The 16,242-nt window shown below is 43.7% G+C and overlaps 1 protein-coding gene across 1 annotated transcript in view; it reads right to left on the bottom strand.

Moving 5' to 3' along the window:
- The window catches only part of TENM2 (teneurin transmembrane protein 2), a gene marked incomplete at its 5' end in the record, with an annotated part of 411,764 nt that overhangs the window by 218,860 nt on the left and 176,662 nt on the right, over window positions 1–16,242 (bottom strand). Inside the window, one exon of the mRNA XM_079918659.1 lies at window positions 13,861–13,983. Within this exon, the coding sequence (XP_079774785.1) occupies window positions 13,861–13,983 (123 nt within the window). The remainder of the gene's footprint in view (window positions 1–13,860; window positions 13,984–16,242) is intronic.

Raw genomic sequence — 16,242 nt, 5'->3', positions numbered from 1 at the left:
AGAAACTCATATCCCAGGGCATCTGAAATATTGGCACAGTGCTTGCTAAACTTGAGATTACTCTTTACTGATCAACTATCATAAGAGCTGGAGTCTGATAAGTACATGTAAACTCCAAATGTGACTGGGATGTAAAATGATCAGTAGGAAAGGGGAGAGTGATATTAATTTGGCACCAGATTTAATTCTTGCAGCTGTTAATTATTCTTTCCTGCCACAAACAAGTCCAATATACTCTGACATTCTCATAAATTAATAAAAAAGAGCCAGCAGTGAACAAACATCAGTCCAAAATAAATAAAATAACTCAACAGAAAATGCTGACTTGCTCTAAGGCTGACCCAACATTGGGTGTCACCCCTTCCTCGCTTAAGAGGAGGGACTTAAGTACCGTGTGGAAACCACACCCATCTCACGGTGACACTGGTGCATCTCTGTTGCATTATTTGAAATCACTTATATAGGAACCACTGGTTGCCCATACTCGGCAACCTTCAGAACTTTAATAATAGGAGTTCCAGAAATTCCTATTTTAAAAGAGGGTTTCTTAATAACAATGAACTAGCCAGGGTCTCCTACACTTCGGAGGGTGGTTTCCTTTATGAACACAGAACGAAGAAAAAGCTGGGAGTTACTAGAAGTTGCCCAAGAAAAGTTAACTGATCTCTCAGGGCCTCATTATCATCCTCTCTAAAATGGGAACAAAACCTTGATGGAAGCTAGTTTTACATAGGTCACGTGTGATTCCTTCAAATGGATTCTGAACTCGAAAGGAAATATAAAACCACAATCTCCTATCATCTTGAGAACTTCTAAACCAGTTGAAACCAAATCCAGAAAGAACTGAAGACATTTTGGTTTTGAGGGTCTTTTCACTTTTTCATTGATCACTTTGGCGGCCTTGTGGATCTAAAACTTCTTCAGTCTCATGGGCAAAGGATGGGAAGCCAGCTCCCTCCTGCATTCTGTAATGGACGCACTCTTCTGAATATATTCATCTGTATTTGGCCACAATCCATTGCGAAAGGTGTGGATGGTCAAGAGAGATCATAAGGTTGCAGAAGACGGGCATGAAAGGTGAGTGAGGCATTCTGACTTAGCTGACCTGGCTCTGTTACCACCCGGCCACTGCATTAAGACAATACTCATAAATGCTTGGTGCCGGTTTCTCATTCCGGAAAATGGAGAGGTGACATTCTTGGATCCCTAAAGGTTTTCCATATCTAAATTATAAAAGAAAAACCACAGAATGACTTGAGGGTGTAAAGTTATTTTTTTCCCCGTATTTAGTTCAATAGTGGGTCAAATACGAAGTAAACAGGGGCTTAAAATAAAGTAGAAGACACGCTGCTTTGGACCTTAAGAAGAAACCCTCGACCTCTAGAATAGGGAACAGGCTCCTGTTTGGAAGGAGTTTGGAAGCTCCCATCACAAAACATTGTTAGGAAGAAAAGAAACTAGTAATCCTTCGTGGGTCAGCTCTTTAGATGGTTTGCTCCTCAAACATTTTTATGTTGCCTATCAGATAGGAAGTACTTTCCTGTAGGGGAGGAATACTGCATAGCATGTAAGAGCAGAAACTGGGCTGAGACTGCCTTGGTTCAAACGCCAGCTTTGATACTTGGTAAAGTGTATCCATTCTCTGTGCCTCAGTTCCCTCCCTTGTATAATTGGGACACTATTATTATTTATTTCATAGCATTGTTAGGAGGATTTAATGAGTGAACCCATGCAAAGCTCTTCGACTAATTTTTGGCACAAAGTAAGCACTAAATAAAAATTAGCTATCATGATTATTATTATCGGTAAGGCTCTAAGCCTCAAAAGCGTATTGTTTATTTTGCTGACATAATGACGTATCTAGGGGGAACCACTTGTTATCACCAGTTGATCAGAAGCTCTGATTATTATAAATTAAAAACGAATTTGTACTTAAAAATGCTGCTTTGGAAGGGCTCCTCTCCTCGCCAAATTAAGGTCTTTGGAGGAAAGGATACAATAAAAAGGATGCAGTAAGGAAGAGCTGTAGGAAAAAAAAAAACCAACCCTGGGGAAGAATAGTTTAGGAGTCTCTGATAGAGACCAAATGTAACCCCAGCAATCACAGTGTAGCAACAAGTTAAAGAAATGCACTAAAAATAAAAAAGAATTCTAAAGAAATCACTCATCTTTAAACTTAATAAAATGAGCTTTCTTTCGTGTCTGTTGGGCTTTCAGGGGTTGCTGGGTTAATGACAGGCTATGAAAAAGTAGCAGGGAATCGGCACCCACGAGCCCACTAATCTGCTGTTGAAACTTAAACGGATTTTGATAATGTCAAACCAAATGAGGACGCCAGAGGTGGCGAAGAGGCTTCCAGGGAGCGGCTGCGCTGGAGAAATTCTGACAAGGAGCCTCAGGGGGTTGATTCTTTTTTTTTTTTTAATAAATTTATTTATTTTTAGCTGCGTTGGGTCTTTGCTGCTGCACGCGGGCTTTCTCTAGTTGTGGCGAGTGGGGGCTACTCTTCATTGCGGTGTGCGGGCTTCTTATTGCAGTGGCTTCTCTTGTTGTGGAGCACGGGCTCTAGGCACACGGGCTTCAGTAGTTGTGGCTCACGGGCTCAGTAGTTGTGCCTCGCGGGCTCTAGAGTGCAGACTCGGTAGTTGTGGCACACGGGCTTAGTTGCTCCGCGGCATGTGGGATCTTCCCGGACCAGGGCTCAAACCCGTGTCCCCTGCATTGGCAGGCGGATTCTTAACCACTGCCACCACCAGGGAAGTCTGGGTTTGGTTCTTATAGTAGTGGGGTCCCCCTTCTTTCAGTAGACCGCAACTTCAGGACACTTAAGTCAGTAATTAGCTGCTCCCGCCAATGAGTACAGGCTGACTTCTCAGTAGTCACACTCCCCCACCAGGGTTTCAGATGCCCCGCCCCTCATGTTCCATCCACCAAAGGAGGCAGTGCACCTGGGTGCTGAAGTATACGTTTTGTAGCCAGACAACTGGGTTCAAATCCTGGCTCTGGTTCTTCCTTGTTGTGTGACCACCAGCAATTTGCTTAACCTCTCTGGGTCTTCATTCTCTTTTTGTTAAAATGGGAACAATAATAGTAACTATCTCATAGGCTGAGAGTAACAAATGGAAGTACACAAAGAAGGTCCCTAGCATATAATAATAGCAAAATATATGCTAGTTACACTGAATTAAATAAAAGAATGAAAAACGATAAGGGAAATGTCTGGCTTTTTTTTTTTTTACCATCTTCATTGGAGTATAATTGCTTTACAATGGTGTGTTAGTTTCTGCTGTATAACAAAGTGAGTCAGCTATATGTATACATATATCCCCACATCCCCTCCCTCTTGCGTCTCCCTCCCACCCTCCCTATCCTACCCCTCTAGGTGGTCACAAAGCACCGAGCTGATCTCCCTGTGCTATGAGGCTGCTTCCCACTAGCTATTTTACATTTGGTAGTGTATATATGTCCATGCCACTCTCTCACTTCTTCCCAGCTTACCCTTCCCACTCCCTGTGTCCTCAGGTCCATTCTCTACATCTGCATCTTTATTCCTGTCCTGCCCCTAGGTTCTTCAGAACCCTTTTTTTTCCTAGATTCCATACATATGTGTTAGCACACTGTATTTGTTTTTCTCTTTCTGACTTACTTCACCCTGTATGACAGTCTCTAGGTGCATCCACCTCACTACAAATAACTCAATTTCGCTTCTTTTTATGGCTGAGTAATATTCCATGGCTTTCTTTTCGGAGTAAAGGATTTTCAAAAACATTGTGTGTATATGTGATATGCATGTATATATTTATATACATGTATATGTGCATATATGTGTATATATGTATGCATGTATCTATCAAGGGAGAGGGGAGAGTCTAACTCTTCTAGAATAGACTTAACTATGGGAACAAGCTTAAAATTGGGAGTCAGGCTCTGTTTCCATTACTGATTTTTGGTGGGACTTTATAGAAGCCTGTTTGGTTATTTTATTGATTAGCTTAGTTTATTGAAAATCCTGCTTTATTTAGTAACACTGAATTTTTTTTTTTTTTACAGTGTAACAGGCATCTGGTTTATTTATTTATTTTTTACATCTTTATTGGAGTGTAATTGCTTCACAATGGTGTGTTAGCTTCTGCTTTATAACAAAGTGAATCAGCTATACATATACATATGTTCCCGTATCTCTTCCCTCCTATGTCTCCCTCCCTCCCACCCTCCCTATCCCACCCCAGTAACACTGAAATTGAGATCCAGTCAGCTATACCTTCACACTGAAGCTCTTTTATCCTTTATATCCTGCCTCCTGCCAGATAAATAGGTTCTTTCTCTGCGTTTTCATAGCATTTACACTTAACTCTACTGCAGCACTGTTGTTGGGTACTATGTTGATTTTACTTGCCTTTCGAAGTGTCTCTTATTAGACGCTGTGCTCCCTGAGGTCAGGCAGGGCTACAAATGCATCTCTGGGTTCTCCGTGGTTTGCACCTGGCAACCCATCTATAAATTCTTATTGAACTGAATCAAGTTTTATCTGACCATCTGATGGGGTATTTTAACAAAACCCCTGTGACTACTGGGTGAAATGAGAGCCTTAAGAAAGATTTACTTTGGAAAGTTGCACGGAAACTGGCTTTAAAAAAAAAAATTAAATTCTCTTTTGAGAGCTCCATGGGGAAATTTACTACCTAAAGAAAACTTCCTTATGAATCCTTCTGAAAAATCATGAGTCAACTCTTAATTTATCTTTTGTATAAAGTCTTATAAACAAAAAAAATGAGCCAAGGCAGCTGGAGTCTAGTGTATAGGTCATTGGATTAACAACCAAGAGGTAAGGGTCCTAATCCTGATGCTTTATGATGCCGAACCATTTGTGGAAGGAACAGGGATGTAAATGAACTATTCTGTGGAACTCCCATCCTTGTTACTAAGCAGCTGGCTAGTTTTAGGCAGTTCAGCTCTCCAGGTCTCATTGTCCTTATCTCCATAAGAGTGGTTTGGACCCAAGGATACCTTAAGGGGCATTCCACCTTAGCCTACTGTGGTCTACAGAGCAAGTCAGGAGGGTCATCTCTGGGTTTGTGCTACAAAGACGCCTATGTGGTGTCCGTGGGGGGAGGGGTTATCAGAAAGTGAAGGTAACATCCCTTTGAACAAACCAGTGATTGCTTTCAAACTAAACTTTCCACATATGCAACTGAATTATTCTTTTGCAAAGAGTTTTCACTTTTTCCATATATATATATATATATACACATATATATATACATCTGCATATAAATACCTTTAATATATATAAAATTTTCATTTTGAAATAATTTCAGATTTATGGAAAAATTTCAAACAATGGTACAAAGATTCCTGCATATCCTTCACCCAGATTCCATAAATGTTACATACATTTGTGTTCTCTCTCTGTATATAAATATATATTTTTTCTGAAACACTGAGTTAAGTTATAAACAGGTGGCTCCCTTACCTCGAAATACTTCCAAGTGTTTCTCCTAAAAACAAGGCCATTCTTTTTCAGAACCACAGTACAGTTATCACAAACAGAAAATTAACATTGATACAACCAAATATATCTAATTTATAGACCTTATTCAAATTCGCCAATTGTTACACTAATAGCCTTTACAGCCAAAGGAAAAAAGACTTTTTCTACATACTTAAAAAAGAACCTTCAAGGGCTTCCTTGGTGGCGCAGTGGTTAAGAATCCACCTGCCAATGCAGGGGACACAGGTTCAAGCCCTGGTCCGGGAAGATCCCACATGCCGCAGAGCAACTAAGCCCGTGCGCCACAACTACTGAGCCTGCGCTCTAGAGCCCGCGAGCCACAACTACCGAGCCCGCGTGCCACAACTACTGAAGCCCGCGCACCACAAATACTGAAGCCCGCGCGCCTAGAGCCTGTGCTCCGCGATAAGAGAAGTCACTGCAATGAGAAGCCCGCGCACCACAACCAAGAGTAGCCCCCACTCGCCACAACTAGAGAAAGCCCATGCGCAGCAACAAAGACACAATGCAGCCAAAAATATAAATAAATAAAATAAATACATTTAAAAAAAAAGAACCTTCAAAATGAGTGGGCATAACTTCTGTAACTTTAAAAATAATAAAAGGACGAGAAAAGTTAGGCCAATACTGCCTCCCGAGAGATTAAAAGGAAAGGTGCCTTTTGTAAATTGCTACAGCCAGCGTGGGGAACCATCTCCATGACTCTGTCCTTGGAGGTCAAATCCCTGGGCTGATGTCCAGGAGGTCTGTGCCGCCCTCCAAGGTCAAAGAGGCCAGCAGCCCGGACCAGGCTCCCAGTCCCACAAACAAGGATCAGAACCTGGGCTCCCGGAGCCATGCCAGCTCTTCTAGGACAAACATGGTTAACCCCTAAAAGGATGCCATTGAGAGTCACTCAACAAGGAAACAAAGTAATTATGGTTTCTACCTTTACCTCCAAGATGGCTGTCGTCATATTGAGAAGTTCTGAGTTCTCAGGAGGCAATGTTGCATGTGGAGCTGGTCAGCCCTGGGTTTGAATCCCAGCTCTGAGAACTACTAGCCGTGTGCCTGCGGGCTGATCCCTCCCGCTCTCTGAGTTTGTCTACTCCTCTGTATAATGGGGTTGCTTCTGAGGATTAACCAGAGTAACACAGGACGCGAATTCTAGGCACTTTTACATCTTTCTATCCAGCTGTTGTGCTGCCCGCAAAACACCTGTAACTATCCCAGATTTGGAGGATAAATATGTGATGATTTATTGATAGTTTATGGTACCAGCTGCCTAGTGCACTATTAACTACAAGAGGGCCCAGGGCTGGAGTGGGCTGTAATGAAACAGACATCTTGCAGAGCAGCTGAAATCAATACACAATGAGTGGTCAATACATCTGCAGACCTGGGGGGGTACCTACTGCATGAATTAAAGTGCTACGTCCGGAGAAAGCAAAGGCCAGTTTAACACCCAAACTGCAGCTGTTAACGTGGGCTCTAGCTGCTTCTCAGGCGGGCAACTGGAAGGCAGCCATGTGTTTACTTCACAATGATCCATGAATGTGCCACGCAAGGCTGGGTGGGTCATTCACTCACATTTTCATGCAACGACTATTTAGCAAGCATCGACTGTAGTGCTAGGTAATCTCTGGTCAACATCAAAGTTGGGGTGTCTGTCATTTTCCCATTATCCATTATCTAGGCAGCCTGAAGTCTTTGCGTCGACAGTATCAAGAACAGAGGAATTTAACACCATTCTGTAATCATTCTGTGTGAGTCCGGCCACCACCCTTGGGTTCTAGGCAATGACCAAGCGTGGTGTCCTGGCAAACAGGATGGAGTCCAGCCTCCATCTCCCAGAGCCGTGGCTTCCACGTCCAACTTTTCTTTCTATCTACGAGCTGCACAGTGAAAAGTGGAGATGGTGATCATTTTGCCCTAAGAAGCAGATGCTTAAGACACATTGGTTCTTGCGGGTTCATCTCCAGCTTAAAGATGACATTTCTGGGATTTTAGAAGCAACACTCTAATGATCAATTTCACAGGATAGCCCACGTCTATAACTCCACGGAAGATTGCTCATGGAAATGTGAAGCGATTGCCTATTTCAGACACACGTACCTAAAATTCCAACCAGTTAAATAAGACTGATGTGGAGCAAAACAACAGCCTTCCAGAGCCACATCAGAAGCTAATCATTTCAGAAAATGTTGCCATAATTCATTTATGGAAACAGCAAGACTATTCCCCAAACAAGTGATAAAGGGAATGGACTCACGGTCATAGCACGGAAATGAAGCCTCATGTTAATACTTCCTAAACTTAAACTGAACTCTGGAGGCACCCTAGCATAAATCTGCCTTGCAGATTATTCTGCCTCACATATTTTTATCTATTGCAAATAAAGGTGAATTCAGAATATTGCTTCAGTCATTACACCTCGTTTCCATTTATTTGGGAATCAGGACAACCATCTGTGAATTCTGTTTAACCAGAAGATAGGCGAAAAGATTCTCCTAAAGACATGAGATTCACTAGCTCGTCTGAGTCAGCAGCAGCCCAGGAGCCTTCACCCGGCTGTTGCCTGTCTATTCTTCAGGAATAGACTTCCATCCTGAGCGTCCACTGCGGCTGTTACAGTATGCACAACATCACACAGCAGTAATGATTTTTATAAAATCCTTCAGCACTCAGAACTACACATGGCCTTTCTTTTGAAACCTCAGTTTGTCATCTTAGACAAAAATGGCCAAATCTCTGTCACTCAGGGTGTTAATAGATATTTATACATCTGACTGTTCAGGTGAACATGCTTCTGTATTAATAAGTAGTTCAGTTTATTAGTATTATTTATAGCAGCTAAAAAATTTATCGAGTGGTTACAACTTGCCACGTAGTCTCCTGATTCCTTTATGATTTTTTTTTCCTGTTTTTCAGACAAGAGGACCACAGGAGTAAAGTGACTCGCTTCGGATCACACAGGTCTTAAGTGGCAGAGCGGGGATCAAAAGCTCTGTCCGACCGTTTCAGAAACCCACATATGTAACCACTAGGCTGACTGCATTTCAGACGCTGGGCTAAATACAAGAGAGACAAAGAGAGGCGTATCCAAGCAGATAGCAGAGACCAAGCTCTGGGTGTGCAGGTCTCTCTGAAAGAGAAGCATGCCAATGAAAGTAAGGGCGAATATGGCAGGAAGGGAAACTGGATCTCATTATTAATACCTATGTCAAGCCACGATGATGCCACGTACAACAGAAAGTATGCAACTGGGAACGGCTTGTGGAGGGCAATCAGAAGCTGAAAGCCACCAATGTGATGCACTAAGTGGTACCCATCTGTAACAACGGTAGGATAGCACGGCCTCCAAAATGAGGGGAGTTGTTGCCTTGGTATGTAGGTGGTTGGTGTACCTGCCAGTAGATGTGCAGTATCTCAATGGCTGGCTCGATCATAATGACCCCTTGTCCTTCGGGGAACTTCACCGACTTTGAAAAAGCCCCATGTAGGGAAGTGATCATTTTGGAACCCTGGGTTGTGTTCATTGAGAGGCTGATGAGAGCCAGAGGAAGAATTACCAACCTCCCTGCTAATCTGGCTCCTAGTACCATACATTAAGCCAACTAGTAAAAATCATTATGAAGTTTTTGCTGAAAGGGCAAGTGTAGAAAAACATGTTTCTAAACAGAATAACAGTCTTTGCCATTTTTTTCCAACTTGCATACCATCTGGAAATTCTGATTTTTTTTTTCAAAGGGTAGGAAAGAAATGTGCTCCAGGCACAAATAAATGTTTACAGCTGAGTTATAAACCGAGAATGGTGGGGCTTAAAACAGACATGCCAGCAGTGATGGAACTCAAGCTGCAGTGAGACAAATAACGCTGCAAGGAGCTGGCCAGCTCATTTTTGCACATTGGCCCTTTGGAACGGGAAGTCCTGCTTCCTACTGACCTCATCGAGCACATGGTTGAGAAGAAGTCTTCATCAGGGTTTGTCCCCATTCTTAGAGGGTAAAGGAAAAAGATGAAGTGGTAGGATTGTCTACCTTCATATTCCGAAGGCAGCCTTCGCCTTTGGAAAATACAGCACCTCATAAGAAGTGGCAGCCTGTGGAGGCTTGTTAAATGGACCGACCGAGGGACGTTATGATGATGTCAGGAAAAACAACAAATATTCATGGATCTCTTATTAAGTATCTGATATCACACACCATATTCTATAAGTGACATCTCATTATGGGGGACTGCAAGCTTATGAGGGGGTACCATTTTACAGATGATGGCTCAGAGGCCGAGGGAGGGCAAATGACCTGTTTACATCCACACAGTTCCTTAGTGATGGAGCTGGTGTTTGCATCTAGTCAGACCAACCCCAGAGCCCTGTAGTATAGAGCATCTGTCAATGCGAAGTTATCTGAGAATATATTATACCCAACTTTATGTCAAGAAGGAAAAACTGATATATTGGAGTTTTGTCTTTCTCCCTAGTGTCCTACAACTTGTAGTTACAGACAAGTCCAAGGAAAGCAGAAATGGGTTTGTACATGATCAAGACTAGTCAGCCAACTTCTCCTGTAAAGGGCCAGACAGTAAATATTTCAGGCTTTGGGGGCCATCTAGGCTCAGTTGCCCCTACTCAATTCCATTGCCAGAGCGCAAAAGCAGCCAGGGACAATGAATGAACGTGGCTGTGTTCCAATAAATCTTTATTTGCAAAAACAGGTGGCTGGCCAGATTTGGTCCATGAGATGCAGTTTGCTGACCCCAGATACGGAGGGCACCTTGAATGTAAAATGAGTGTAGGTCTTGAGAGTGACCCATGAAATTCTACTTGGGCGTTTATTCTTTCTTAAGATCAGTGCACAAATTGGCTACATACGACACGCCCTTTAAAAGTTCTTGTATATTTTGCCTCTGGACCTAGCCAATCAAACTGGATTCCCTTATGCTATCTGACCAGGTCAGAACACTGTATTGAATCTTCGTTCTCAAGGCTTATCTACTCCCAGATCTATAGAAAAAGTGTTCCGTGCTCTTGTAATGAAGACGTATGAGTTCGTTCCTTTTAACATAGAAATACACTTGAGATGGTGAGTGATTCTGGCAGTCTGTGGGCTCCCCTTCCTTGATGTGAAATCCAACGACCCAATCAACCACGTTAAGTTTTAATTGAAAGACAGAATGGAGAAAAAATAAACCGTGAACAGCAACAAATGGAAAAGGGAAGACAAAGCCCAAAGAACATATATTCTCCCAACCAATTAATCAAGTCCTTTGTTTCTACTAACATATCAGAGTGTGTAGGCTGCCCTGTCTATTAGACTCCTTTCCAAATCTGAGCAGTGTAAACACTCCTAAAGACCAGGTAATGAAATCTCTATCGATATGCCATCTTAGATGGGACTCACATGCCTGTGTTTTGCTTACATTTTAATTTGCTTCTGCTGGATACTTACCTAGTAATTGCTTAATAAGATTAACCTCCCTGGCAATGTGTGGTGTATCTTGATTAAAACATTATCGGAGTGAAGGATTATCGTACAGCACACAAAAATGGAGAGGGTGGTATTTAATTAATTTATTGCCAATATATCTTGATTGTCTCTTTGAGACACTGGAAAAGTAGTCGATTGGAATTGATCCAGGTTATCTAAATGTATAGGTTTAGATTGTGCAGAGGAGGTAGGTCACTGGGTAAAGAAATTCAAACGTAGGATCACCGCCTTTAAAAAGAGTTAGGCGGGTATAACACACCATTGTAAAGCAATTATACTCCAATAAAGGTGTTAAAAAAAAAAAAGAGGCGGGTGTGTGAAAACACTAACCTTTCTAGTCATTTTTAAAACCAAACTTCACAACAACTTAAGGAGAGATCTGATCTCTTCGGTCACAGGAAGAGTACTGTTTTGGCGTTCAGAAAGAAGACGTTCTGAGTTCTACTTCAACTTTAAGCAATTTCAAATGCTCAGACTTTATCACAAAAGTCCTCTCGACAAAATTCACTGCACAATGACTTGGTAACCTCTTTTCTGGCTCAGAACTCATTTGGAAAATATTCTGCTCTGTGTGATGTTATACAACTCACACAGTATTTTCAAAAGCAGGTGGCCTCTGAGGGGAAAAGTTCTGGCCCTTCCAAAGACACCATGGAACATGTTTCTTTGTTCATTTAGAGACGTCATACTCTTAGTTAGGACCTGTTCTTTTCCGGGAATCTTCTGTCCTGCCGGTGTGGGAGGCTCCAGTGGGGTTGGAAATGAAGCTTAATCACAAATGGGAGGAGAGGCCGACCTTCACTTATGGAAGTTAATGCCTATCAGTGATTCCCTTTTGTGAAGAACGCTATTTAAAAAGTGTTTGTGCGAATTCCCTGGCGGTCCAGTGGTTAGGACTCTGGTCTCTCACTGCCGAGGGCTCGGGTTCAATCCCTGGTCGGGGAGCTAAGATCCCGCAAGCTGCGAGGAGCGGCCCCCCAAAATTGTTTTTTAGTTAAAAAAAAAAGTGTTTGTATGTAATCTCAGTATGTATATGGACATAAAATACATCCCTGTGCAAAAAAAATGCATATTGACATTTCAAATGTGTATTCTGCACTCTTTTCAAAACAAGGAGTGTTGATTTGCAGATTAAAGGACATGTGTGGATCAAACATAACAGAGACCCCCAAAAGCAGTGTTTCTCACAGAGCAGCACCACGGACAGTTTGGATGGGATACTTCCTCATCGTAGGAGGCTCTCCTGTGCACTGTAGGCTGTTTAACTGTATCTCAGCTTCTCCCTACTAGATGCTGGTCGCATCTCTTCTAAATGTGACAATCAAAAGAGTCTTCAGACCTTGTCAGATGTGCCCCTAGGGGGCAAAAACACCCCAGCTGAGAACCACTGCAGTAAAGGCAACTGAAGTTACATTTACAGGTGGTGTCAAGCCCTGGAGATACGCAGACTGCAAATCTGAGGCCAGCAAATCTGGCTCCTGGCTTTTGGGTCCGTTAAGATAAAATATACTTTTCATTTTCAGGTCTAGTTTTAGTCACTTGATAATGGAAAACATATAATTTCATCCTCAGATAAAACTTTTTCATGCTTACTTAAAGGTAATTTAGTGTTATGATTAGGATAGATGAGGAGAACGACTCTTAAAGCCTCAATCAAAAGATGACAAAGGCACACCTGAAGCATTAGGACAGCTCCGGAGAGGCTAATTTAAGCAACATTAGCACCTCAGGGCTGATTAATGTACACCTCTATGGGAAGATGATTCTGGAATATCCTCTGTGGAAAATGCCTGATCTAGGAAAAACCCAACAGCTCCCTTAAAGATGCACACGTCACAGACCTGAGTTCAGATTTGTACCTGCCTACTTGCTGGATTTGGGGTAAATTTCTAAAACATCCTGGGCCCCGGTTTCTCCAAGGTAATTTTTCTCCCTTTAGGGTTACTAAAGTTACACAATGTTAAATCTGGCACACGACAGGTGCCCAATAAATGTTTCCCTTACCATTGCTGAAATATCCCTGTGGGGTATTTTAAGAAATGTCGGGTGAACTGCCTAGTGTGCTAAGAGGCAGAGTGAAAAATTCTGTGTTTGGAGAACCCTTCTGTGCAATCTCTTCTGTTTGTGATTTCCATCCTGAGTCAAGCATCCTCCCCTACCCTGCATGCCAGCCTGCCTAATGGTGCCATTGGCTGCCGTTGGTTGTCTCTTAATTGCCCCACGTCCCCACTTCCCCATGGTTCTGTTTTTTCTCCTCTTTCTTAGCACCTTGTTAGCACCTATTTTTTTCTTTTTTTCCTGCAAAAGTACTGTTGCCTGATTGCTTCAGTAAACATTTCTATTGTCCCCTTCACTGTTTTGCCAAGGGAAGCTTTGTTCCCGAGTTGTCAAAACTCCTTTCTCTTCTCCCCCGAAGCGGAACAGCTCCGGGTCTTTCTCTTTCATGCCTTGCCAGGTGGTGCTTCCTCCCTGGGGAAGCTGCATGTCTCCCCTGGGGAGAGGGCTCTAGTCTACTGGCCCGTGCCGCCTGCTGCTCTCAGCTTTCCCCATCAGGCAGGACTTTCTCCTGCTGCTCCCCAGGCCTTGAGATGCTTTCAAGCAGCTCCAGACCCTGCCGGTCGCTGCAGATAGCGTAGGGGTGCACATGGCTCTGAGCGGGCACCGCGCCAGCTCCGAGCGGCTCCAGCCAGACACAGCTCACAGACAGGAACAGCAGACAGCTTTGAACGGGGGTACCTAGAAAATGCAGGGCTTTTTTTTCTCCCCGTTTCCTCCCTTTTGCATACCTTACAAGATTCGTCTTAGAAAACCTGAACCAGGTGGCGAGAGCTCTGAATTTTCCTGTGGCCTCAAGAGGGCGAGCTGCGGCTGTAACCTCACCTTTGCCTCCAGATGGCGCTGTTGTCACATCATCGTTTCCTGGTAAGCCGGTCCTTATCCCATTGTTAAAGGTGTGTCCATCTGCCGGCTGGAGTTGCCAATTGAGTCCGAGCAGATGCATGGCTGCAGGAGAGACAAAGTAATGAAAACATGAATAGAGAATTCAGCAATGCAGATGTCAAGGGGGAGGGCCAGGTGCCTTTTCCAAACGACTGCCTTTGAAGGAAGCTGCAGTTCAACACTGGCTTGCCCCAGGCCTCAGGGATTCGCTAAATACAGAAGGCAAGTAGATCTGGGTAGTTGGGTTTCCTCTTCCAGTGGAAAGGAAACAACAGCCTCAGGGGGAGAGCATCCCCAGTGGCAGGCGGAGGAGGGAGGGGAAAACAAAGCCCGGACCTTCCAATGGTGCCACCGTAAAGGGGAAAGTGCCCCTCTGGGATCACTGTAAAGGGCACTCTCCATCCCTCCCAGCCTTTCCTGCACTCGGACAGAGCTGTTGATCGCCTGGTGGTCCAGGGGCATTGAAAAGAATAGTTTCTCCCAAACTTCTCACAATCTAAATCTGTTTCAAATCAAGGCTCCCCCAGCAGGGCCAGCCTGCTGGTCTGGTTCAGACGAGACTATACCTGCGCTGAAATACCAATGCAGCCTCCAGGATCTGCAGTAGTACTGGCCCACGGTAAAGCCCACCTCCCTGTTTCAAACTTGAAAAAGATTTTTCCGCTCCAGCCCTCTTCCTGACAAGTGAACATCTTTTCAGCCTATGGTGGAGAAAGCTTGGGGGTAGTGATGGAATGGAGTCCTTTTCTGGAAGTAGTACTACGGTGATTCACTGTCTCTCTCCCTCTCACCTGCCCTGTCTCTACCCTTCCCCACAGTCCAAGATGGGACACAGAGTTCTGAAGCACTGCCTCTTCTTTGCTAAGCAAACAAGCACGCCTACAAAACTCTCGTTTTACTCCCATACAACCTCCAACCTCCAGACACCAAACTTCCTTCTGGTGGTCCTTGTCACTCTGTTGGTGCCAACTGCCCACGTCCCGGTGAGTTGAGCTAAGCCAATATCCCCCTATGTCTGATGGCTCTTGGTGAGTTGTTCTTACTGTGTGGAGCGAAAGGCAAGTTCCACACACCTGCATTCTTTCAAAGTCCGTATCTAAGGAATGCTTCCTTTGTGAAAAAATAAGGACTTCCTTCCCCTGCATATTTCTCAGCCAGGCAATAACCACCACATGTCTGTCTGGCATTTCAACCAGACACAGGTTGATGCCTTTGCTACGTTTCCAGCACTGCAGGAGGGAAAGGGCTGTTGACAGGGAAAGGTTCCTAGTATGAGGCGGGGATGGGAGAAACAATTAACCACAGGAAACGCAATTAACAATGCTTAGGAAATTGTTCACACAGCAATTAATTCTGCTTGCTTACCACCACCTAAAGTCAGGCTGCATTCTTTTAAGGTTAAAAACTTATAGTCAAACCTTACAGCTCAGATTGATGGCCATGGATGAAGGTGGCAAGGTGTCCCTGCGTGTACATCTGCTTTTTCCTTACACACAACCCCACCTCAGAACCAAGTTTTCTTTCTCTACCTTACTCCGAAGTGCAAGGCTCACTACTGCAACTCTTCGAGATGATACATGCTAATAAGAGTAAGTGACATTTACTGTACACTTTCTGTCTGGGTAACACCTAATTTTCTCCTGCAGTTTATCTGTTCTATGTAGGTCACTCAGTTGAAGAGGCCAGATTCGATTGCCTCAAATAATGACATATTTTCACTGTACAGAGGTCAGGACATGAGAACTAATCGTGGCAGCTTCAAGAGAACGATAGCTTCTGATTTGTAATTACCAGGTGAAGGGAGCCGAGGAATTAGCTATTTTTAAAAGATTTCCAAAAAAACATGCTATTGGGTTATCGGCGCTTGCCTCGAGCCAGCTTTGCTGCTGCACTGGAGATGCGGTTCTTTCAAGGAGGGTCTCTGCGTTTTAACAGAGACACAGATAGATACTGCAGATCTAGCTGGGGCCCAGGCCTTACAGAGCTTTGATTTTTCATATCTAGAAACGGAAGCGATGGGTCCATCAGGCAAAGATGACAACCTCCCCAGCGCCCCATCAATATGAAAACTCTTGTCAAAACTGCTCCCCTTTCCTGGTACTCAATCTTGTCATTCCAAGGTGCAGAACATACTGCAACCATCAGCTTTGGGAGATCAGAGAGCAAGCAATACCCCGATCTTACTGGATATACCGAGGGCGTCCACGAAACGGTGGTCTCCGTTTGCAAAGACGCCTGCCCCCCCCCCTTTTTTTATCTTGGGTTCCGTAGCATCTCTTTATTTAAAAAAAAAAAAAAGTATTCTGAAAACAAGAAGACCAC

Source organism: Stenella coeruleoalba (genome assembly GCF_951394435.1).
Source record: "Stenella coeruleoalba genome assembly, chromosome: 3".
Lineage (NCBI taxonomy): Eukaryota > Metazoa > Chordata > Mammalia > Artiodactyla > Delphinidae > Stenella > Stenella coeruleoalba.
Note: the sequence above shows the minus strand (reverse complement) of the source record. Positions and strands in the feature narration are given on the sequence as shown.